At 46.0% G+C, this 25,871-nt stretch overlaps 2 protein-coding genes across 2 annotated transcripts in view; one reads left to right on the forward strand and one right to left on the reverse strand.

The window, feature by feature from the left end:
• Nucleotides 1-1,732: 1,732 nt before the first annotated feature.
• LOC118219060 (transcription factor Sox-8-like) lies at nt 1,733-6,425 on the reverse strand. Its single transcript, XM_035401888.1, has 3 exons — nt 5,656-6,425; nt 4,571-4,818; nt 1,733-4,238 (listed from the first exon to the last, which is right to left on the reverse strand). Exons 1-3 carry the CDS (start codon nt 6,069-6,071, stop codon nt 3,499-3,501), a joined length of 1,404 nt encoding a protein of 467 aa, XP_035257779.1. The 5' UTR covers nt 6,072-6,425; the 3' UTR covers nt 1,733-3,498.
• A 2,882-nt stretch (nt 6,426-9,307) lies between these two features.
• Nucleotides 9,308-25,871, forward strand: part of lmf1 (lipase maturation factor 1) — a 54,469-nt gene continuing 37,905 nt past the window's right edge. Inside the window, exons 1-3 of the mRNA XM_035400428.1 lie at nt 9,308-9,540; nt 13,028-13,337; nt 16,978-16,988. Of these exons, the coding sequence (XP_035256319.1) occupies nt 9,321-9,540; nt 13,028-13,337; nt 16,978-16,988 (541 nt within the window). The 5' untranslated portion in view covers nt 9,308-9,320. The remainder of the gene's footprint in view (nt 9,541-13,027; nt 13,338-16,977; nt 16,989-25,871) is intronic.

Below are 25,871 nucleotides of genomic sequence, written 5' to 3' on the forward strand. Positions count from 1 at the left end.
ATGTGGGTTTCCTCCGGGTACTCCAGTTTCCTCCTGCAGTACAAAGACATGCAGGTAGGCTAAATGGAGACTCTAAATTGCCCATAGGTGTGAGTGTGTGTGAGTGAATGGTGTGTGTGCCCTGCGATAGAATGGAAACCTGTCCAGGCTTTATTCCTGCCTCTCACCCAATGCATGCTGGGATAGGCTCCAGCCCCCCGCAACCCTCTCCAGGAATAAGCAGGTTAAATAATGGATGGATGGATGGATGCATACCCACTTAATGTTTCATACAAAACCAATCCTGAGTATACGCATGATATACCTTCTATGAAGTTTCTGAACTAACATATAGAAATGGCACTTGGGCACTACAAACCTTCTAGGAATGTTGTGAGAACCAAAAATCGCTAGTTGTCCATTCTTTATTGACACTCGGGTGCCCAGCGAAAAGATCTTACATTGGGCCCATGCACCACCCCAGGCCGCCCCATCCCAGTTCAATTACTGTACAATTATTTGAGGACCCCTGTCAGTCAACGGTGCCCCTGTTCTTTCTTACTACCGTTTGCTAATATTTATAGGGTTGAGGGGAGATTCCCAATTGTGACCACAACAGCACGTTCTGCTTAACTTTGAAACAAAGTTAAGAGAGTTTAACGTTGTTCCCCGATCGTACGCGATGTTTTCATAAATTCTCAACGACCACCAAACACAGGACAGCGTATTATACGAGAAGAAAAACGTGTCATTTACAATATAGTATAGCCACAACGTCCCACTTTAGTCCAACTCCTCAGTGAGAGATAAAAGAATTAACAACATCAAAATGCATTTTTGAAATTATTATTTTATTGTATTATTTATTACTGTTATTTTTCTAGATGATACACCCTTAAATATATGCTGCGTTACCCAGAGGGGTGACGCGAAGCTGCTTCAAGCTTTTAGTTTTCTACAAAGTAAAATACTCAGTGTTAAATCAACTCTTACAGAGTAGATATGGCCCATCTTGGACTCATGCACTTTGTTAGAGTTCAATTAACACTGGGCATTTTACTGCGTGCCATCACAAATGCATGCATTCGCTGTGTCGCGTAAATGTTGTCATGGATGTCAACACAAATATCATGAAACATCTATTAAACATATGTTGAAAGCATAAGCAATGAAATAAATTTAATCGGTCGCCGAAATAGTAGAACGAATTTCAGCGTTAACAATATGTTAAACGAATTACGAACGAGAGAGAGAGAGAGAGAGAGGGGGGGGGGGCGGTGGGAGAGTTCCAGGAATCAGCGTCCCTTCCTGAAATCTTACACAGCTGTCTTTAGTTGGCTTACAAGTGAGACAAAAAGGAATATAATGATGCAGCTGTTTTTGCGGCAAATCCACGAGAGGAAATATAAAAATTGTGCGCCCTGAACTTGCAGAGCACTTAAGGCACATGTGATTTTAACGAGCCGAATTCAGCCAATTCTGGCGCTGCCCTTGTAAATAAAAATGAATAAATGTTAATGTTGTCCATTGTGAAATAACGGCAATATTTTAAAGTTGATTAGGATATTTTAACTGTCAAAATAACACTCCCTGATTATAGCTTCCTGTTCAGTGGCCTATTCACAGCCAAGTTCGCATATGCAACTGTTCCCTTGGGTCACCGCCTGAAAGTGACTACGTAATCCCACTTTCTCTTACATTAAATAGTCTATGAGCTGCAAAAACCCAGAATAATAATTTTAAAAAACTCTCATTTGGTATAAAAGGCTTTTTTATTTTTCATGTGCAAGAATATTGTGAGAGAATGTTCTAGTTAACACAGAATATATTTTAACAGTTGATTTATTTCCAAATGCACTGTAAAGAAGGAAAGGTTGAGAAGAAAACACTGTTCTCGCGTGGTCACAACGTCACAACCGTCCATCGGATATGATATTCCGAATCCGTAGGATGGTGGACGTCACACCGTGATCACCTAAGCGTCTTAACGAATTTCACCCAATGTAACGCAGCAAAACAATACCATAGATGTATTTATTTTTCTTTGTTAGAGGAAAAGCGCAGAACGCTGTACGTGCGAATCAAATTATTCTGAAGAAGAAATTCAACCGAGAAGCGCGGTTAGAAAAGGGAGCAATTTAAGGCACAGGTAGGCTATCGTTAGGAGCACGTGTTAAATTATTAAATGTCCAAGCACAAAACAGATCCAGTAGAGACATCAAGTATGCACACACGTAGACACGCACATATAAACGTGTTAGTCAATACAAATTTGAGGGGTTGTTTGGTTTTTTTCTGTCCCAAAATTTACAACCCTTTTTATATTATTTCGTATATGCGTGAACCATGGTCAGTAGTGAGCTAAATCTCTGTCCCGGGTTACTGCGGCCCGCTTTTCTGTCTCCGTTTCCACACAAAAAAAAAATGCAGTCCAGCCGCGGCGAAACTCCGGGGCTTTAAAAAACGTAAATTACCGAGGCGCGGTATTCCGCCTCATTCAGCGCGAGGCACAAGCCCAGCTGGCCAGTCGCTCACAGAGCGCAGTGTATCGTTTTACCGCCATTTCCTTAACCCTTATGTCGTGACTAATCCATGGTGGGCAGTCGGCGTCTAAGGCACCTGTTGCATCACATTGCATAGCATATCATTATTGAGTCGCTCAGTATTTGTGAAAACAATTTCTAGTTTGCTTATCAATCGGGAAAGGAGATATGTAGCCTACTGGTTTATATTTTTTTTTAAAAGAAAGTCGTCGAAAGGTGGTTGTGGCAGACCGCATTGGCGGAATTATTTTTAAAATAGATTACATTTTCAAAAACAAAACGCGTATAACATAATGCAAGTAATGCAAAAAAGAACAACAACGCAGTTAACACAAGTACACTTTTACAGCCCCAAATAAAACAACAACATTAATATTTAAAACATAGGCTGAATATGGGCTTGGATGATGATCCATGATCGTGTGCCCGAAGGAGATTCTAAAAGTGAAAAATAATAACAATTCAAATGTAAAATCACAAAACTGGTCCCAGGTCTCTCTTGTATACCTCCGCCCAGCCTATGTCCATGGTATGTTCACGCGCAGAATTATTTCCAACATCACACGTTATTATATCATACAAGGCAAGCGCGCTCACAACGACGCAGTGTAGGCTACAACACATGTGCACTTCTACGTGGCCGCACTTATGCACGTGGACATTGTGCAGTCCTCACAGAGGGGATGCGTGTAGGCACGAGCATGTCGGTTTCTTCATTTATAATAATTGTCCAAGAGTTAAAAAAACACGAGAAATATAGCTTTAAAGTCAGCAGGCACTTCGTTTTTCCTTCCTCTCCGTCTTCAACAGACAACTTGGTGCGCTTCCGCCAAATTCTGTTCCTCGATTAGTGCAGAAATATAAGGAGGGCAAGACCTTAAAGGCTCCGTAAGACTTTGTGAGTGGGAACATTACACTTCCGTAGTTCCTTGCGTAAATCCGAATGAAACGTCCGCACAGTCTGCAGGTGTGTAAATCAAGGCCTTGTCAGAGTGGTGTATACCGGCTGGTCCCAGGATGCAGTGGGGCTGTGGGAAGGAGGGATGGATAGGCTGTTTATGATGGGGGTCGCGTACGCCCTGCGCGAAGAATGAAAGTACGGGTACTGGTAAATTCCAGAGGCGTACCCGGAGTACGGACTGTAGAAACCGGAGCTCTGGAGGTCCGTATAGTCGCACTGGGAACTGGAGAACGAAGCGGCGGAGGAAGACACGCAGGCCTGGGCGCCATAGGAGCCGTAGTCGGGGTGAGAGGGGGAACCACCGTGGGAGTTGTCCGTGTAGTGGGTGGGACTCAGCTGTTCGGTTTTGATGTGCGGTCTTTGCTGGCCCGTCTCGCTCGCGCCGGATGAGGAGGAGGAGGACGCCGCGCTCTTGTGACTCCAGGCCGCGCCGTTAGCTCCCGCGTGGCTGTACGCAGAGCCGTAGGAGGCGCCGTTCGCTGAACTTTGTCCGCGACTGTGGTCCGTGGGCAGGGAAGCAGTGGCGGCCGCGTGGCCGCCGAGAGGCAAGTACTGGTCGAACTCGTGCACGTCGAAGGTTTCCATGTTGCTGATGACGTCGGTGCTGAGCTCGGAGATGTCCACGTTGCTGAAGTCGATGTTCTGTCTGCCACTGTCCAGGAGTCGCCTGCCCTCGTGCTTCGGATCTTGCTTTCCTCCGTGGTGCAGATCGGTTTTCGGGGTAGTGGGAGGGGTTGGGGGTCCGTGAGGTTGCCCTAGAGAAATACATAAATACCTCATAATTTCAGATCATTACCGCGCGTCATCTACGCGTCAAAGAAAACGATGGTGCCAGCACCGGCTCTCGCGCGTAAAAAAAGATGGGTAAATGCACTCACATTTTCGAAAAAAAAACGATTCGAAAATGCGGCTGGTAATTTATTTAGAAACAACATGCATGAAATATGAATTTGCGGTTCAAAACTCATTTGTAATTAAATTTTCCGTTCGGCTACCCATGACTATAACGCAATATCCGACTTGTCTTCTAGTCAAGCGAATCCATGGTGCGGTATTACGTATTCAGGCTGGACTGTAGTGTGCTCACCTGCGTGTTCCGGGTGGTGGTGTCCGTCTGCCATGCCTGCCAGGCTGATCATGCCCGGCTCTGCTTTGTACATTTGCCCCGAAGGATGATGGCTCAACTCCGCCCCGGAGTCCGAGTCGCTTTGCCCGTTCTTCACGTTCTTCCGCCGCCGGGGCTGGTACTTATAATCGGGGTGGTCTCTCTTGTGTTGGACCCTAAGCCTCTCCGCTTCGTCCACGAACGGCCTCTTCTCGCTTTCCGACAGCAAGCTGTGAAAATGGCAACATCATTATGATGCAAATAGGTTTTCATGTTTACGCAGCGAAACGACACGATAACACACGTACAAAATGCCCCAGTTTGAATATCTGCCTACATGCTGTACTCTGACATTACATTTAGAATACCATATTTGCATTTTGATAATGCTATTTTAATTTGCATGCACGTATTTGTTTACGCTCATTCTTAGTATTCAGTGAAGAAATTTAATATTGAAGTTTATGCATTATCAGAAATGATGTGTTAATACCAACACACTTTTTGTACTACTACATTTGTGTTACTTCCTGCATATTTTGTGTCAAAGTTACTACTTTACTACGGATTACAACGCATCGGTTTTGAGAGTATGCGTGAAGCATATCACAGTAAAATATTCAGTTAATTCAATTTTGACAGAGTACATATGAGTCCAATAGGGATCATACGTACTCGGTTAACAGTTAATTTAACTGAATATTTTACTGTGTATGATATAGCCTAATATTTCAAGGAGGCAACTTAATCTATCACCTTTAATTTGACCCATATGCGTAAATTTCGGAGCAGTCATCTAAAATTGCCAGGCCATTAAGACTAAGAGATAATCATGCAGATTTCTGAAACAGATTTACATGTACTATATAGATATCATGTGAGAATTGCCATTTGGTGAGTCATCCCTAAAATTTTGGGAATAATATTATGATGCAAAGGAAGCGATTTCTAGTTCTAATACGGAGATATTTTACTACGGCATCAATATTTTTTCTCCTTATTCTCGTATTAAAAGTTCGAAGGTAGTGATGTAAGCGCTCTATGGAATAATCTTCACGGTGAATTACCGCCACAGCTTCCCGAGCGTCTTGCTGAGCTCGGCGTTGTGAAGATGCGGGTACTGGTCCGCCAGCTTCCTGCGCGCGGCTTGCGCCCACACCATGAAGGCGTTCATGGGTCGCTTCACGTGCGGCTTGCTTTTCATCGACCCGTTTCCCCGCACTGGCATCGGGACCAGCGACCAGTCGTATCCCTCCAGGACCTGCGACACGGCGTCGCGGATGCAGGAAGGGAAGCGGTCGTCCGCCGCGCGCTCCAGCTTCGTGCCCATCTCGGAGTGCAGCTGGCACCCGTGACCGTGGCCGTCGGACCCCGCCGGGGACGAGGGTGAGTCGGAATCCGAGTCGTCCTGCGACATTGAGCTCGAGGTTCCCGTTGGACTGCAGGGGTTCCCGCTAAGGCACTTGCCCTGCTTCTCGCTCATTTCAAGAAAACTTATGAAAGAAGTTGTTACTTAAAAGACTGTGGTCGGTCGACAGTGTTATCACGGATGGAAATTCTTCTGTAAAAAAAAAAACAAACAAACAAACTAACAAAAAAAAAACGCGCACAACAGTTCTTTCTTTACGCACGGCAAAAACCAGGTCGTATGGAGGAATGTTTCACAATAAAACAAAAGTAATTTACTGGTGGTTTCCTTTTTTATGTTTTAGTCCTTCCTTTCCTGGTGGCCAGTCGGAGAGGCTGAGGTCTGTGAGTTTTGTGCGTGCGGCGATGTGGTCCAGCGGCTGTGCGCGGAAGGAACATTTGGTAGAGATGCCTGCCCTCGCTCCACCTTCCAGCGTCTGATTGGCCAGGCCACGTCACAATGTGCTTTGTAGGATTGGAGACATTTGCGGTAGGCTGGCGGTCTGAAGTACTTCTCAGGATTAATGTGTCCCCTGAAATTCATGTGGCATTAAATTTGATGTGAATGATTCCATGTCTTGTCACAAAATAACTTGGACACTGGTGCAGATTTCGCTACAACAATTTTAATGCAATGCAGTGGCAACTCAGAATACATTTTTTTCTCAGCCGTATAATCTAAAATAGAGACACAAAATTCGATTCTCGCGGACTCATGCTTCTTTTAGTGTGTGTGTGTGTGTGCGTATGTGTATGTAAGAAAGAGAGAGAGACAGAGAGAGCGATTACCCATTTTATGCACGAAAACGGTTATTCTTTAGACCCATTCCCTGATAAAAAAAAGTAGGCATATTAAATGCGCTAGTTTTTAATTGTCTCTGATATGATTGAGTATATTAAATATTAATAAAATATTATATATTACGCATTTTTACGAGAATAGACCCATCGGCACCCCTATATTGTGGCTGATGTTCTCCTTAATTTTAAAATGTGTTTAGTACCATGCAAAACATTGTAATATGAAAAACATTATTTTAAATATTGACCAAATATCATACCCTCTTACAAATACAAGTTGAAAAATACACTGACTTTATAGCCTACCAAAGAATCACCAGTCCCTTCAAGATTAATGAAAATATTTCGAAAATGCATTCATAATTTATAAAATTACATTTAGTACAAAATCAACTAACAAATAGCGACATAAACAGGACTAAATGAGCGGAAGTAACTGAATTGGTTCCATTCGTTTTCATGGAATACGCCTGAGTGGAGAGATCCCGTTTTGACAGTAATAAACCAAGTGCTTTGCCATTCAAATAACTGGGACGAATACACAAATTTGCCGCGCTGTTTAGTTGACTAGAAACAGACAGGTCTCTGCCATTTCCCTCTCGTTAAGCAAAGAGATGCCACCTTTAAATTTGCACAGAAGAAACCTAACTTCCGGCAGTGTTTTTCTTCTGCAATCAAAGGGCCTACATTCACGATTAAAATGGTTCTAAAGGTTGTCCGCATTCGGCGAAGTGCCTACGTAGGATTGTTTCTGTCACAAAGCCATGGAACGATTCTTCATGGTTCCAAAAGAGTTCTTGGTGTTCTAAATTCCAAACTGACATAAGAACTATCGATTCTTTACACGACCGCCTACGAGGCCTGCACTGTTTGAGCGAGTTCTACAGCTTTTGTGACATCATAGAGGGATGGGTGCTTACATCTGTAACCTTTTTAAGCTGGCAACAGGATCTCCTTTCCCCTGCTTTATTTATCTGTATCTTCAAATTTGAATATGGACTTACAGCATATTTATTTCACATATGATTTACATGTGAATTTATGCGACTTTTAAAATTCATAATTCAGAAGTTGTTGTATTAGCCTATGCCTATGTAAAGCAGGAAACAATGCCATCACAAACGGCCTTTTCACTCGAAAGTAATTAAATCGTATTATACACGAATTCCTTGCATATCATATGCGATTTTCAGTGACGGTAGTCTACTATTAGCCTACTAATGTGACTTCGCTTTATCAGCGGCTGAGGGAATTCCTGGGGTGACAGGTGTTAATGACGTAATCGGGGTAGTAAATGCTTTTCTACGTGCAAGCCATGTCAAAAAAAACAACAACAAAAACAAACAAACAAACAAAAAAAATAAATAAATAAACGTGCACGTCACACCGTCTTTTCTCAGGCTACCGTGGACAATGCAATATGATCATAAGGTCGATTTTCTTCTTCTTTACAGAAATATGCGGGCGCGTATCATTTGCATTTTAAAGGTATTCACACAAGACATTTACATGCATGCAAAATAAGAGTGGAACTATGAGGTCTATTTTCAGCAGTCCGCGTAGCATTTGAATAAATTAATTTTAGAATATTTTTACTGTGTTTGATTAAGAGGCTATGCACCAGTGTAAATTTTAAGAAGGCAATTCAGTTTTCCACAGCACGCGGATCTCCAAAGGCAAATGCAATACAGGAAAAGCGCTGTTATGTTTTTACACGTTGTGGAATCTCAAATTGCGACGGGATTCACCACAAGAATAACCCATTCTTACGCCGTTCTGCCGTGACCATGCTTTTCGGACACCATTTAGCATATATTATCTGTCCACAGATTATTTTTCATCCAAAAAATCCCCCAAAATGACATAACCCGATTCCTGATGTTTTTATTTTAAAAAAATCTGATTTCTAGCTAAAACAGTGCCGTAGTAAATCAACTTAATGAGGGTTACGCGCTGCCGTACCGTCAAGAAATGTGAAATAGCCCTAAACGAGACCGATTTTAAAGCGTCAAAAATTCAAAACATTTTGGAATCCATCTAAGCTAGTTAACGGGCGATAGATAGTATTCCTATCAAAAATCCCTCAATTAATGAGCGTTATTGTTTCTCGTTTAACCTTCTTTTTCGTGTGTCCATTTCATAAGCTACGATATTTTCTTATTCCAGCTTGCATTACACTGCGATGTAGCATCGCAAATATCTTCAGAACGCTTAAAAAGAGTTTGCCAGTTTCATCGTAGCCAATAATCAAGCAATAATCCGTATGAGAATTAAAAAATAATAATAGAATGAAAAAAAACAAGATTACTACACAGGCTACTAGGTAAAACGGGCGCGACATTTCATTTGAACACACTATATAGGGCAGGACTGTCTGTATCTTCAGTTCTTTGCGGCATAAAAAGTATTTCTCACTGGGGAATTCGAAAAAATGCGCTGTCTGGTGTGGCAGGACGAAGAACCCAATGACAGAACGACCTGTGTTTCTACGACGCACTGAGTCTGCGCAGAGACAGCTGCCAAGATGGCCGCGTCCATGCAGAGACTGGAAACCGACGGAAATGTTTTGAGAAAAAGAAAGACAGACACAGCTAAACCGGCCACAAAACTCTCCGAAGAGAGTAGTGACACGAACGGCGAAGAAGTGCAGACTGTAGATGGCAAACTGGGTGCTGTCACTTTGCAAACCGGGACGTTCTGGCTGACACGAATAGTGCTGCTACGGTCCATTGCTTTTATTTACTGTGAGTTTATCCCGTTACATTTCCAATGTCATTCCCGATTATTGCAAATTATTCTGTTAAATAGACGAAAGCAGGCACGCAGATAACTGAATTATAAATATACTAAATGCATTGACCCATACGCCGCGTTATAGGCCTACGATAACTAGGATTTCGTTTTATTGGGTGAAAAGCAAAACACGTGCGGAGGGACCTTCTGGAAGTCTGCTAACTCATCCATAAACGTTGCAACTGCACCTTGCTCACGTTTCTGACTACCTGTCTCTTCGTCGGTAGCTACTATTCAATATTTCATTTTCGATCTCGATTTACAATATTTAGAAAGTTATCTATTAAATATAGATCATGGGTAGTTAAGCCCACACGAGCCACCAGCCGCTGTGTCGATGACCCTGTTGTATGTAATATAACTGATGAACTGGATTCGGTAGTCCAAGCTCCTGCGTAGTGCAGTTCAGTAGTGCAAACTCAGCGCGCGGACGTGTCACAGTCTTCGCGCGGTATCGCACGCGGACGTGACGTGGATTTTTGTATTTGTATACAGTACTGTGATTAGCAGAGATCAGTCATACAGTATCGTGATTAGCAGAGATCAGTCATACAGCAAAGTGATTTGAAAGATCAGTCAGGTGAGACTCATACAGATAAAGACAAATCCCCCCGCCATGACGCTGACCTCTGTAGCCCGGTCCCATCTCAGTCTGTAAGGCTGTCTGTTTTCCCCCTGGCTGAATAAAGTCCTAAACAAAATGAGGGCTGTCTGCCGACCGTCCTTTAAAAAGTCATTCGGTGGAAATCACAGTGAAATTGTTACACTTTTGCATGTGAGATCTATTCAATTCGTTTGATGAAAGAATTGGGCAGTATATTAATCGGTCAGTCAGTAGATTAATCGGTCGGGCAGTAGATCAATCGGTCAATCAGCAGATTAACCGGTCGGGCAGTAGATTAATCGGTCAGTCAGTTGCAAAGTGTGGAATTGCAGTGTGCCATAATTGTTAGAGAAGCAGAGCTTGTAGCTCAGAAGTTGCAGGTTTGATTCATATTTTGAGTTGGGGCACTGCCGTTGTACCACTGAGCAGCATGCTTTACCTCAGTCGCTTCAGAAAATGAGTGTGCATTAAGAAATATTTATTCTCCTGTGATGCTCCTGTGATTTCCCTGCGATTCTCCTGTGATTTCCCTGTGATTCTCCGGTGATTCTCCTGTGATTTCCCTGTGATTCTCTTGTGATTTCCCTGTGATTCTCCTGTGATTCTCTTGTGATGCTCCTGTGATTTCCCTGTGATTCCCCTGTGATTTCCCTGTGATTCTCCTGTGATTCTCCTGTGATTTCCCTGTGATTCTCCTGTGATGCTCCTGTGATTCTCCTGTGATTTCCCTGTGATTTCCCTGTGATTCTCCTGTGATTTCCCTGTGATTCTCCTGTGATTGGTGAAAGTGTCTGCTGAATGAATGTAGTGTGATATGAAGTGACTTTGCCTTCTGAACACCTAATATGTGAGCATGTGCATAATTCCAGGGTTGATGCTACCGAAGGGGGGGGGGGGGGGTGGTTCGATTGGTGGCAGTGCCTAGACAAACCCTCTTCCCAACCCCACTGCCCCTTAAATTCCGAATCGCCCCAGCGCCCAGCGTTTGTGGCCGTGTCCTGCACAGGAGGCGTAAGAACGCTCCCATTGTGCAGCCACAAAGGGCCCAGTGAGGGTTTGATGTGACGGCGGCTGTGGGGGGGGGGGCAGGGGGGGTGTCAGGGGTGTTGGGGGGGGGGGGGGGGGCTGCGCGTGTGTGAAGGCTCTTTTGTTAGCTGCCCTCCGCAGGTCTCCCCAGTCAGGAGAGAAAAGGAAGTGGAGTCCCCCCGGACAGAGGCCTGTTTGTTCGAGGAGGGAAACGGTGCCACTCTCTCTCTCTCTCTCTCTCTCCTCTCTCTCTCTCTCTCTCTCTCTCTCTCTCTCTCTCTCCCTCCCTTTCCTCTCTCTCTCTCCTGCTCCCTCTCTCTCTCCTGCTCCCTCTCTCTCTCTCTCCCTTTCCTCTCTCTCTCTTTCAGATAAAATGGGCCCCATTAATGCCAGGGCACTGGTGGCTAAAGAGAGAGAGAAAGGGAGGAAGATAAGGGAGAATCAATCACTGTCTTTGTTATGGATGTCTTTGTGGCGCAGGTTGATTTTTATCACCTCTCTCCCACTCTCTCTCTCTCTCTCTCCCTCCCGCTCTCTCTCTCTCGCTCGCTCCCTCCCGCTCTCTCTCTCTCGCTCGCTCCCTCCCACTCTCTCTCTCTCTCTCTCCCTCCCGCTCTCTCTCTCTCGCTCGCTCCCTCCCGCTCTCTCTCTCTCTCTCTCTCCCTCCCGCTCTCTCTCTCTCGCTCGCTCCCTCCCGCTCTCTCTCTCTCGCTCGCTCCCTCCCGCTCTCTCTCGCTCGCTCCCTCCCGCTCTCTCTCTCTCGCTCGCTCCCTCCCGCTCTCTCTCTCTCGCTCGCTCCCTCCCGCTCTCTCTGTCTCTCGCTCTCTCTCTCTTTCTCTCTGTCTTTGTCTCTGTGTCTATCTCTCTATCTCTCTCTGGTGTAAGAGGAAAGGTTGGGCTGGCCTTGTGCAGGTGCCTCTGGCTCAGTTTGGGACAGCAGGATGTGGTGGACAGCCGAAACCCTGCTGGGGGGGTGACTCATGGACCTGTCCTCACCTGTGAATAATGGGGGGTGGCTGTGGGGGTATTTGGCTTTTGAAGGGAAGAGATGAGAACAAAACATTCTACTGTTCTGAAATGTCCTGCTAACAACTCAGGGTTATGGATGAGCAGGGTAAGGGTGACATTAGGGAACTCTCTTTCTTTGTCTCTCCCATTCTCTCTCTTCCTTGCTCCCTTTCTCTCTCTTTTCTCTTTCCCTCTCTCACCCTCTCTCTCTGTGAGGCCTTAACATGCAGAGGAAGTGCTTAAATGCTGGAGGAAGTGACTGAAATGCTGGAGGAAGTGACTGAAATGCTGGAGGAAATGACTTAAATGCTGGAGGAAACTGACTGAAATACTGGAGGAAATGACTGAAATACTGGAGGAGGTGACTGAAATGCTGGAGAAAATGACTGAAATGCTGGAGGAAGTGACTGAAATACTGGAGGAAGTGGTTGTTGTATGGGAGCTGAAAACTCAGTACGGGAGTGGGGGTGGAAAGGGGTAGCGCGGGCTTCCTATAATCCTAATGCGGTTATCGTTTTCAAATACGATCCATTTATGTTCACATAGACATTTAGCAGGCGCCGTTACGCAGAGCTACTCACAGAAGTGCAAAGGTCAAAGAGATCTGTAGCTATTGAGTGAGGCACGCTTTGTTAGGGTTGGAGTGAAAGCCTACAGGACGGTAGATCCCCAGGAACAGGCTTGGGAATAGCTGTCCTGCAGAACGAATGTTACACAAACCTGCAGCGTAACAAAAGCGGTCCGTTCGTACAGCCGGATTAACCCTCTCCCTCTCTCTCGATCTCACCCCTTGTCCGCAGTCGTGGCGTTCGGCGTGGCCTACAGCCAGAACAAGCAGCTGATTGGACAGCGCGGGCTGACCCCCTGTGAGGACTACCTGCGGAGCGTGAAGCGCTATGTGGGCGGGAAGATCGACCTGTCGGCCCTGGCCTACGCCCCCACGCTGCTCTGGTTCCTGGACTGGACGGACATGGACGCCAACCTGGACGGGATAGCCCTGCTGGGCCTGCTGCTGTCCGGGGGGGTGCTGCTGGCCGGGAGGGCCAACATGATCATCATGGCCCTGCTCTGGGTGCTCTACCACTCCCTGATCAGCGTGGGACAGATCTGGTGAGTGAAGGGAGTCCCACACATGCATACATGCATATACACAAGCATACATGCATGTACACATTAATACACACATCTACCCATGCACACACGCATATACACAAGAATACATGAATGTACACATTAATACACACATGTACACATGCATATACACTTATACATGCATGTACCCACTGAAACCCACTCATACACTTATATACTCATGTACGCACTCAAACTCACATGTACACACTCATACACACAAGTACACTTTCGTATATGCATGTACACACCTATACACGCATGTACACACTCAAACTTGCGTATACACACTCATACACGCATGAACACACTCATATACATATGTACCCACTCATACCCACTTGTATACACTCATACACTCATGTACAGGCTCAAACGTGCATGTACACACTAATACACACATGTACACTCTAATATACACATGTACACTCTAATATACACATGTACACGCTCTTATACACATGTACACTCTAATACACACATGTACACACTAATACACACATGTACACACTCTTATACACATGTACACACTAATACACACATGTACACTCTAATATACACATGTACCCACTAATACACACACATACACACTCTTATACACATGTACACTCTAATATACACATGTACACGCTCTTATACACATGTACACTCTAATATACACATGTACACGCTCTTATACACATGTACACTCTAATACACACATATGCACACTCTTATACACATGTACACAGTAATACACACATTTAAACCCTCTTATACACATCTACACTCTAATACACGCATGTACACACTCTTATACACATGTACACTCTAATACACGCATATACACGCTCTTATACACATGTACACTCTAATACACGCATATACACGCTCTTATACACTTGTGAAGGGGATTAATGAAAGAGAGTTTCGGTTAGCTGCCGTCCTCAAATTGACCGATGTGTTTCTCAGTGTAAACACTCTATTCAAACAACCCCGAATGAATAAATGGCTTTTGCTGACATGCTTATTGAGAACGGCGTGGAATTTGGGCTTTTCCAGTTTTTTATGGTGGAATGTTTGCAGTCGTCAATTTGTGGATGACATCTAGACATCCAGCTTTCCTGTCTGTTACCATGGTGTTTTTCCTTGCCACTGTTGCCTTAGGCTGCTTCCTGTGGGGGTTGTCTGTGAAGTGTATTGTGACAATTGTTTGTGAAATGTGCTATATAAGTACATTTGGATTTAATTTGATTTGTCGACCAAAGCTCCCTCCCATTTGCTGACAGACTACCCCCCCTCATACCATACAGCAAGACTGTAGGCGATGTTTTTTTTATTGTAAATGTTAGTCCATTGTGTGCTTGTGTGTGTGTGTGTGTGTGTGTGTGTGTGTGCGTGCGTGCGTGCGTGCGCGCGTGTATGTGTGCGTGTGTGTTTATAGTATCAGGCAGATGTGCAGTGTGCCAGGCTTGTACTCGTGCATGCAGTTGCTGAGGCTTTTTTTTGTGTGACTTTATGTCCTTGTTTAATTTTCAACCTGCCCTAGTGTTGGAAAAACAAATAGCTTTTTTTGGGGACCATAATTAACCAATAATTATATGATTAATTAGGTGACTGTGCTAATCCACTGCCTATGGGGACTCTCCGAGGATATTAATTTTAATGAATGATTGAATCCAAGTGGGTCATGTGTTTTAGAAAAACACAGTCACCCTGTTTATAATCAAAAGGTTGCGGGTTCAATTCCTGCTTGTGGTACTGCGCTTGTTCCCTTGAGCAAAATTACTTCACCTGAAATTTTCTTTTTTGGAGTAAATGTGCCCAGCTGCGTGACAGGATAATGTGTAGAAATAAAATCTTGTGAAACCGTGGGCCAGATTTAGAGACCTTTAGCACGTGTAAAACCTTTTAGCGCACGCAGAGCCAGTAACGCGACCAATCACTGGTTGTGTTATTGCTCTGTCTGCCCCTCCCTCCGAGGGCAGCGTTGGCACAGTCATTCCTCAGTACGCAGCCACCGTGTCCACCGCCGTCCTTCCTCGATGGCCAGGCTGTGCTCCCTCAGTCTGCGTTTTGTCAAGGTGCTTCTCGGTGTTTTTAAAATGGTCAGGTCTTCCTGTTCAGGTGATCTGCCCGGGTGGACTGTCTGTTCAGGGCCGGAGAGCGCTGCATTTCGCTCTGCGTTTGTGCGCACCATTTGGCGATGCAAATGTGCTTTTGATAGGTTGTAGTTTGGTTGACTCTGATTGATTTCATGTCAGTGTGTTGGCCCTGGGGCTGCGGTTTGTGAGTTTTGCTGAGTGAACTGGGCATCAGTCAGTACCAGCCGATGGAGGGGACTCTTTTCTGTGCTCCACTCTTCTGGGCTTTGTTGTGATGTTAGATGGGGTTTTTTTTTTTAATGTTTTCATTTTTTTGCCATCTTTTGAGTTCTGATTAATATTGGCTAATTGGTCTAATTCTGCCCTACATGCATTGTTTGTGGTTTTTGAACATGCAAGAATGCCCTTTCAGAACTGTGCAAGCAGGGTTTCAATTTGTTGTTTGTGCCATTTAGCAAAAGTGGACCCAACACTTCACTGCTACAATTTGGCAGTTGGATCAATTATTGATTCAAGTAGTTTAAGCCAAATTATATTTGGAATTTCAAAGTCGATTTGCTGTTTTATGTTATTAAAAGCCTCTTCCAGTTTGTTCACTGCTGAATTGAAATTTCTTTGCGGAATTTATTTTGAAAACTAAGTAATTGTATTCTCTCTCTCTCCGTCTCTCTCTTTCTCTCTCTCTCCTCTCTCACACTCGCACACATGTGGAAAGTGGTTTTTACAATTTACATTTTTAAACAATCTTTTTGTTATGTTCTCTCATCAGAGAATTGGGAGCTCTGCACCCATATGATTTAAATCATTCAGGAAAAGAAACGTCATTTCTACAGCCTTATGGTAGCATGTGAAAGTAATCATAGCAATATATTAAAGAGGGACAACAGCAATAAAGTCCGGTGATTAAAATAACATAGGCTTAAGTAATAAACGTACACTGTGGAAAGTTATAGGCTTGGACAAATTAGGCAAACGGAAAGCAATAATGAACCTCATGCATGTTTGGCACTGACCTGTAGACTTACTGTACGTCTTGTAATAATTAATTGAACCGTTCACTGTACTGTGCTTCCTGAAAGTGCCTGTGATTAAAACGAAACACACACACACACAAAAGAAAAGCTCACCGATATTTTTAATGAGCTTCCAACTCCGAAGATTATCTAATTTCTGCATTATCTTTCAGACAGTGTTTTTCAGCTTGATTATTATTATAATTCTCCTGAGATAGAAACCAGGTCCTTACTTTTGTGACCGGGTTAACGCTAGGACAGTTGTGGTTCTTAGACAGCAAATGTGCAGGGAATTGTGCCTATAACTTGTGATATTGTGCACATACAAAAGTGTATTTTTGTTTCATTAAAAGACTTCTCTTTTACTCCGGAGAATGTTATATTATATGTTATATGTGTTTATTAAACATCCATGCAGATAGGCACTAATCCAAATGTTAAACTGCGTAAGAATGCTCTTAAATTTTGTGTCTAAATTTTGCCTAATAATTCTTTTGTCTCTCTCTCTCATTTCTTTTCCAGGTATTCTTTTGGTAAGTGTGAATTTTTTCCCTCTTTTTAGAAATAAGTTCTGTCTTATATTAATATTCTGTGTTCCTGTTTTTTTTATGAGTTGCCTCTTAAAGAACGTTTTTTAGAAGTTTATAAAGAAGCAAAATGTACAGAGTTAAATGTGGGTGGGCTCTGCAGTATCATGGTAGTGGTTGATGGTTCTGGAAGGGGGTGGGGGGGGGGCATGACTGCTTGTAACTTTGCCCCAGGGAGGAGGGCTTTACTCACCAGTCTATTCCCTGCAAACCAGGGATTTGAAATTTAGTAAGAAGTGTGTAATTCAGCGGTTCCCAACCTTGTTCCTGGAGATCTACCGTCCTGTTGGCTTGCATTTCAACCCTAATTTGGCATACCTGACTCAACTAATTAGCATCTTATTGAGATCTCTAGCAGTTGAATGAGGTGCGCTTTGTTAGGGTTGGTGTGTAAACCTACAGGATGGTAGGTGTCCAGGAACAGAGCTGGGCAGCCCTACTCTAGCTGTTGAATGAGGTGTTCTTTGTTAGGGTTGGTGTGTAAACCTACAGGATGGTAGGTGTCCAGGAACAGAGCTGGGCAGCCCTACTCTAGCTGTTGAATGAGGTGTTCTTTGTTAGGGTTGGTGTGTAAACCTACAGGACAGTTGATCTCCAGGAACAGGGTTGGGCAGCCCTGCTCTAGCTGTTGAACGAGGTGTGCTTTGTTAGGGTTGGTGTGTAAACCTATAGGACGGTAGATGTCCAGGAACAGGGTTGGGCAGCCCTGCTCTAGCTGTTGAATGAGGTGTTCTTTGTTAGGGTTGGAGTCAAAACCTACAGGACAGTTGATCTCCAGGAACAGGGTGGGGCAGCCCTGCTCTAGCTGTTGAATGAGGTGTGCTTTGTTAGGGTTGGAGTGTAAACCTACAGGTCTGTTGATCTCCAGGAACAGGGTGGGGCAGCCACTGATGTAAGTGCAAGCAATCTACTGTGAGACTGCCTCTCAGGCACCATGGCGTTTGGTTGTCCTGCACGTCCCTGATAAACCAGTCAAAATGTGATAATAAATGAGTATTTGTGAGCTGTAGTTATGGCCCTGGCGTTGTCGAAGATGCACTCTCTTAGCTCTCCTGGTTGAGATTCTCTCTCGTGTTAAGTTCAGGGTGTCCTGTTTGTAATGAGTTTTCTCCTGATGGAATCCATTTTATGATCTGCTTCTCTGGTTGTCATGGCAATCAGGTTGCCAGGCAGCTGGGAAGTGTAGGCGGGGCCTAACCTCTGAAGGCCCGGAGTGTTCCGTTGCTGCCCAGCTGCTGTGTATTAGCCCCTCCCCTTCTGACCTTTGACCCCTGTTTCTCCTAAAATCATTCTGTAAAAAACTGCTTAATGAGGGGTTTACTGGACCAATTGGAGTTTTTGTTAAAACTAGTTAGTGAGGTTGGGTAAGGGGAAGGTGCTGGCAGGCAGTGTTTTGGGGTGTTTGGAAACTGAAGGAAACAATTAGCAGAAAGTAGTATATGTCCATCTGGCGTGTAGCTATGCCCCCCCCCCATCCTCCATCAGTGTTGTTGGAAAAAGAAGCTGAAGCATTTCCAGATTTCTTAGTGTTCTGCTCTGACGCATATCTGCCTGTTCTTAGTGTTTTGTGTTCATCATCTGACACAGCACTGACACTCCTCATTCAGCTGATATAGCACTGACACTCCTCGATCATCTGACACAGCACTGACACTCCTCGATCATCTGACACAGCACTGACACTCCTCATTCAGCTGATACAGCACTGACACTCCTCATTCAGCTGATACAGCACTGACACTCCTCGATCATCTGATACAGCACTGACACTCCTCGATCATCTGACACAGCACTGACACTCCTCGATCACCTGACACAGCACTGACACTCCTCGATCATCTGACTCAGCACTGACACTCCTCGATCATCTGACACAGCACTGACACTCCTCATTCAGCTGATACAGCACTGACACTCCTCGATCATCTGACACAGCACTGACACTCCTCGATCATCTGACACAGCACTGACACTCCTCATTCAGCTGATACAGCACTGACACTCCTCGATCATCTGACACAGCACTGACACTCCTCGATCATCTGACACAGCACTGACACTCCTCATTCAGCTGATACAGCACTGACACTCCTCGATCATCTGACACAGCACTGACACTCCTCGATCATCTGACACAGCACTGACACTCCTCGATCATCTGACACAGCACTGACACTCCTCACTATGTATACTTGTGTTCTTATGTTCTAGATCGGCTGAATGGCCTGTTCTCCTCATTATGTATTGTTGGCTTCCATTGGAAGTTTCCCAACTGGCCAGAGGAGGCGCTGGTTAGCGATGTGTCGCAGTCAGGATCCAGTCTGATCTGTGAGGTCACCACACGGGTGCGCGAGCTCTTTTGGGTGTCAGTAAGGGTGTTTTCAGAGGCTGTTTCGTAGCCGTCAGGGCCAGGGTCAGGGGCCCGCTGTGAGCTGGGGAGAGGGCGCACATCTGGCGACCCCGCTCTCCTGTAATGACGCGTTCCGCGCTGGCGTGGGTCTGGAGAGGGCGCGTTCCTCAGCGCCCAAACGCTGGCCGGGACCGTCCCGTCTCTCGTCCCGCTCTGGGGAAGGAAGTGTGCTCATTCTCTCTCTCTCTCCCTTCCTCTGTTTCTCTCTCTCTCTCCCCTTCCCCTCCCTCTTTCTCTCTCTCTCTCCCCTTCCCCCTCCCTCTCTCTCCCTCTGTCTCCCTCTGCATGTGTTCTGGATAAATGCTGTGGTGTCCTGTCCTCTCTCTCTCTCCCCCTCCCTCTCCCCCCCTCCCTCTGTCTCCTTCTGCATGTGTTCTGGATAAATGCTGTGGTGTCCTGTCTCTCTCTCCCCCTCCCTCCCCCCCCCCCCTCCCCCCTCCCTCTGTTTCTCTCTCTCTCTCTCCCTCTGTCTCCCTCTGCATGTGTTCTGGATAAATGCTGTGGTGTCCTGTCCTCTCTCCAGACGTCTGTGTTTTTGGCTCGGTGTTCCTCACATAAGTCCTGTGTCTCGTCTGCCCTGCAAAGGGTATGGGCGGGGCCTCGGGCAATTGGGGGGGGGGGGCCGGGGGGGAGGCACAGCTTTATGGGAAATGAGGATGTGCGTCCCCCCAGTGTCCAAAACCTCTGACAGCTACTGTGGGTGTGTGTGTGTGTGCGTGCGCTGACCCCCACTATCCCCTACAGTCTGTACCACAGTGGCTATCTCTTACAGTCTGTACCACACTGACTATCTCTTACAGTCTGTACCACACTGACTATGCCCTACAGTCTGTACCACACTGACTATCCCCTACAGTCTGTACCGTATGGACTATCCCCTACAGTCTGTACTGCACTGACTATCCCTACAGTCTGTACCATATGGACTATCCCCTACAGTCTGTACTGCACTGACTATCCCTACAGTCTGTACCATATGGACTATCCCCTACAGTCTGTACTACTCTGACTATCCCCCACAGTCTGTACCGCACTGACTATCCCCTACAATCTGTACCACACTGACTATCCCCTACAGTCTGTACCACTCTGACTATCCCTTACAGTCTGTACCGCACTGACTATCCCCTACAATCTGTACCACTCTGACTACACTGACTATCCACTACAGTCTGTACCACACTGACTATCTGCTACAGTCTGTACCACACTGACTATCCCCTACAGTCTGTACCACACTGACTATCCCCTGCAATCTGTACCACACTGACTACACTGACTATCCACTACAGTCTATACCACACTGACTATCCGCTACAGTCTGTACCACACTGACTATCTGCTACAGTCTGTACCACACTGACTATCCCCTACAGTCTGTACCACACTGACTAATCCCAACAGTCTATACCACACTGACTACACTGACTATCCACTACAGTCTGTACCTCACTGACTATCCGCTACAGTCTGTACCGCTCAAACTATCCCCTACAATCTGTACCACTCCGACTATCCCCTACAGACTGTACCACACTGACTATCCCCTACAGTCTGTTCCACACCGACTATCCCCAACAGTCTGTACTACACTGATTATCCCCTATAGTCTGTACCACACTGACTACACTGACTATCCACTACAGTCTGTACCACATTGACTAACCGCTACAGTCTGTACCACACTGACTATCCCCTACAGTCTGTACCACACTGATTATCCCGTACAGACTGTACCACACTGACTGTCCCCTACAGTCTGTACCACACTGACTATCCCCTACAGACTGTACCACACTGACTATCCCCTACAGTCTGTACCACACTGACTACACTGACTATCCACTACAGTCTGTACCACACTGACTATCCACTACAGTCTGTACCACACTGACTATCCGCTACAGTCTGTACCACACTGACTATCCCCTACAGTCTGTACCACACTGATTATCCCGTACAGACTGTACCACACTGACTGTCCCCTACAGTCTGTACCACACTGACTATCCCCTACAGACTGTACCACACTGACTATCCCCTACAGTCTGTACCACACTGACTACACTGACTATCCACTACAGTCTGTACCACACTGACTATCCCCTGCAATCTGTACCACACTGACTACACTGACTATCCACTACAGTCTATACCACACTGACTATCCGCTACAGTCTGTACCACACTGACTATCTGCTACAGTCTGTACCACACTGACTATCCCCTACAGTCTGTACCACACTGACTAATCCCAACAGTCTATACCACACTGACTACACTGACTATCCACTACAGTCTGTACCTCACTGACTATCCGCTACAGTCTGTACCGCTCAAACTATCCCCTACAATCTGTACCACTCCGACTATCCCCTACAGACTGTACCACACTGACTATCCCCTACAGTCTGTTCCACACCGACTATCCCCAACAGTCTGTACTACACTGATTATCCCCTATAGTCTGTACCACACTGACTATCCCCTACAGTCTGTACCACACTGACTACACTGACTATCCACTACAGTCTGTACCACACTGACTAACCGCTACAGTCTGTACCACACTGACTATCCCCTACAGTCTGTACCACACTGATTATCCCGTACAGACTGTACCACACTGACTGTCCCCTACAGTCTGTACCACACTGACTATCCCCTACAGACTGTACCACACTGACTATCCCCTACAGTCTGTACCACACTGACTATCCACTACAGTCTGTACCACACTGACTATCCACTACAGTCTGTACCACACTGACTATCCGCTACAGTCTGTACCACACTGACTATCCCCTACAGTCTGTACCACACTGATTATCCCGTACAGACTGTACCACACTGACTGTCCCCTACAGTCTGTACCACACTGACTATCCCCTACAGACTGTACCACACTGACTATCCCCTACAGTCTGTACCACACTGACTACACTGACTATCCACTACAGTCTGTACCACACTGACTATCCACCACAGTCTGTACCACACTGACTATCCCCTACAGTCTGTACCACACTGACTATCCCCTACAGTCTGTACCATATGGACTATCCCTTACAGTCTGTACCGCACTGACTATCCCCTACAGTCTGTACCACACTGACTATCCCCTACAGTCTGTAGTCTGTACCATATGGACTATCCCTTACAGTCTGTACCGCACTGACTATCCCCTACAGTCTGTACCATATGGACTATCCCTTACAGTCTGTACCGCACTGACTATCCCCTACAGTCTGTACCACACTGACTATCCACTGCAGACCGTACTCCACTGACTGTATGCTCCCCTACGCACTGTATGTCTGCAGACGGTGATTTTCCAGTTTTACTAAAGAGACTTGAATCTCTGCCTTCAGACGCAGAGGGAGAGGGAGAGAGAGAGAGAGGGAGAGAGAGAGGGAGAGCGGGAGAGTACGTATCAGGGGAACTGTGCCCTTGAAACATGAGCTTTGAGCGTCTGAGTTTTGGGGAAGGAGTGAGAAGCGGAGCAGCAGTGGGAGTTTCACGCCCACAAACAGGTGACAGGAAATCAGAACGCACACATCGGGAGCGTCTGCGGCCTCCGCGCTTCACCCCTAACACACGCCTCCCTAGTGGGGCTTTCGACGGTGCGGTCAGGATTCGGCAAACAAAAAAAAGAAAGGAACTTTCCCCGCCCACTTGGGAGCGTAACGTTAGGAGCAGGAAGTGAGGAACTCAGAGGCCTCCGTGACCTTGGCCTTTGAACTCATGATGTAAGGACATGAAAATAACAGGCAACGTGACTGGCTGTGTAGAAGGTGAGGGTGGTGGTTGTGATGGAATCGTCTTTGAGCAGGGGTGCACAACACGGGCCAATCCATTTCAGAATTTTGTGCCAACATTTCCCAACATTTATTGAATTGGCCCAATCATATCTTGATCTGACATGTGTATAAGCAACAGCTAGAGTCACAGTCTGCAAGTGCATCCTTTCACTGTGCTTAAGTACAGGAGTGAAGCAGCATAGTTCATAGAGCTGTAAGAAATGGTAATCGGTTGGAACAAAAACCAGCACGCAGATCGGCCCTCCAGGACTGGAGTTGTACACCCCTGCCTTAGAGAGAAGGTGTAGAAGGCGATGGTGGTGGTTGTGATGGAGACGCGTATAAGAGAGAAGGTGTAGAAGGTGAGGGTGGTGGTTGTGGTGGATATGCGTATAAGAGAGAAGGTGTAGAAGGTGAGGGTGGTGGTTGTTATGGATATAAGAGAGAAGGTGTAGAAGGCGAGAGTGGTGTTTGTGATGGAGACGCATGTAAGAGAGAAGGTGTAGAAGGTGAGGGTGGTGTTTGTGATGGAGACGCATATAAGAGAGAAGGTGTAGAAGGCGAGGGTGGTGGTTGTTATGGATATAAGAGGGAAGGTGTAGAAGGCGAGAGTGGTGTTTGTGATGGAGACGCATGTAAGAGAGAAGGTGTAGAATGCGAGGGTGGTGGTTGTGATGGAGTCGTCTAAGAGAGAAGGTGTATAAGATGAGGGTGGTGGTTTTGATGGATATGCATATAAAAGAGAAGGTGAGGGTGGTGGTTGTGGTGGAGTCGTTTAAGAGAGAAGGTGTAGAAGGTGAGGGTGGTGGAGAAGGTGTAGATGGTGAGGGTGGTGGTTGTGGTGGATATACGTATGAGAGAGAAGGTGTAGAAGGTGAGGGTGGTGGTTGTGGTGGAGTCGTCTATGAGAGAAGGTGTCGAAGGCGAGAGTGGTGGTTGTGATGGAGACGAATATAAGAGAGAAGGTGTAGAAGGCGAGGGTAGTGGTTGTGGTGGAGTCGTTTAAGAGAGAAGGTGTAGAAGGTGAGGGTGGTGGTTGTGGTGGAGTCGTTTAAGAGAGAAGGTGTAGAAGGTGAGGGTGGTGGTTGTGGTGGATATGCGTTTAAGAGAGAAGGTGTAGAAGGTGAGGGTGGTGGTTGTGGTGGATATGCGTATAAGAGAGAAGGTGTAGAAGGTGAGGGTGCTGGTTGTGGTGGATATGCGTATAAGAGAGAAGGTGTAGAAGGTGAGGGTGGTGGTTGTGATGGAGTCGTTTAAGAGAGAAGGTGTAGAAGGTGAGGGTGGTGGTTGTGGTGGAGTCGTTTAAGAGAGAAGGTGTAGAAGGTGAGGGTGGTGGTTGTGATGGAGTCGTTTAAGAGAGAAGGTGTAGAAGGTGAGGGTGGTGGTTGTGGTGGATATGCGTATAAGAGAGAAGGTGTAGAAGGTGAGGGTGGTGGTTGTTATGGATATAAGAGAGAAGGTGTAGAAGGCGAGAGTGGTGTTTGTGATGGAGACGCATGTAAGAGAGAAGGTGTAGAAGGTGAGGGTGGTGTTTGTGATGGAGACGCATAAAAGAGAGAAGGTGTAGAAGGCGAGGGTGGTGGTTGTTATGGATATAAGAGGGAAGGTGTAGAAGGCGAGAGTGGTGTTTGTGATGGAGACGCATGTAAGAGAGAAGGTGTAGAATGCGAGGGTGGTGGTTGTGATGGAGTCGTCTAAGAGAGGTGTATAAGATGAGGGTGGTGGTTTTGATGGATATGCATATAAAAGAGAAGGTGAGGGAGGTGATTGTGGTGGAGTCGTTTAAGAGAGAAGGTGTAGAAGGTGAGGGTGGTGGAGAAGGTGTAGATGGTGAGGGTGGTGGTTGTGGTGGATATACGTATGAGAGAGAAGGTGTAGAAGGTGAGGGTGGTGGTTGTGGTGGAGTCGTCTATGAGAGAAGGTGTCGAAGGCGAGAGTGGTGGTTGTGATGGAGACGAATATAAGAGAGAAGGTGTAGAAGGCGAGGATGGTGGTTGTGATGGAGTCGTTTAAGAGAGAAGGTGTAGAAGGTGAGGGTAGTGGTTGTGGTGGAGTCGTTTAAGAGAGAAGGTGTAGAAGGTGAGGGTGGTGGTTGTGGTGGAGTCGTTTAAGAGAGAAGGTGTAGAAGGTGAGGGTGGTGGAGAAGGTGTAGATGGTGAGGGTGGTGGTTGTGGTGGATATACGTATGAGAGAGAAGGTGTAGAAGGTGAGGGTGGCGGTTGTGGTGGAGTCGTCTATGAGAGAAGGTGTCGAAGGCGAGAGTGGTGGTTGTGATGGAGACGAATATAAGAGAGAAGGTGTAGAAGGCGAGGGTGGTGGTTGTGATGGAGTCGTTTAAGAGAGAAGGTGTAGAAGGTGAGGGTAGTGGTTGTGGTGGAGTCGTTTAAGAGAGAAGGTGTAGAAGGTGAGGGTGGTGGTTGTGGTGGAGTCGTTTAAGAGAGAAGGTGTAGAAGGTGAGGGTGGTGGAGAAGGTGTAGATGGTGAGGGTGGTGGTTGTGATGGATATACGTATGAGAGAGAAGGTGTAGAAGGTGAGGGTGGTGGTTGTGGTGGAGTCGTCTATGAGAGAAGGTGTCGAAGGCGAGAGTGGTGGTTGTGATGGAGACGAATATAAGAGAG

Source organism: Anguilla anguilla, chromosome 2, assembly GCF_013347855.1.
Source record: "Anguilla anguilla isolate fAngAng1 chromosome 2, fAngAng1.pri, whole genome shotgun sequence".
Classification (NCBI taxonomy): Eukaryota; Metazoa; Chordata; class Actinopteri; order Anguilliformes; family Anguillidae; genus Anguilla; species Anguilla anguilla.

What these genes read in the sequence shown, in the direction of transcription:
- LOC118219060 (XM_035401888.1), bottom strand. Translation starts at nt 6,071, where the DNA reads ATGAGCGAGAAGCAGGGCAAGTGCCTTAGCGGGAACCCCTGCAGTCCA. An exon ending in ACGCTCGGGAAGCTGTGGCG is followed by an intron (nt 4,819 to 5,655) that starts GTAATTCACCGT and finishes CCATTTTCACAG; the next exon opens with CTTGCTGTCGGAAAGCGAGA. An exon ending in CCACCACCCGGAACACGCAG is followed by an intron (nt 4,239 to 4,570) that starts GTGAGCACACTA and finishes GTATTTCTCTAG; the next exon opens with GGCAACCTCACGGACCCCCA.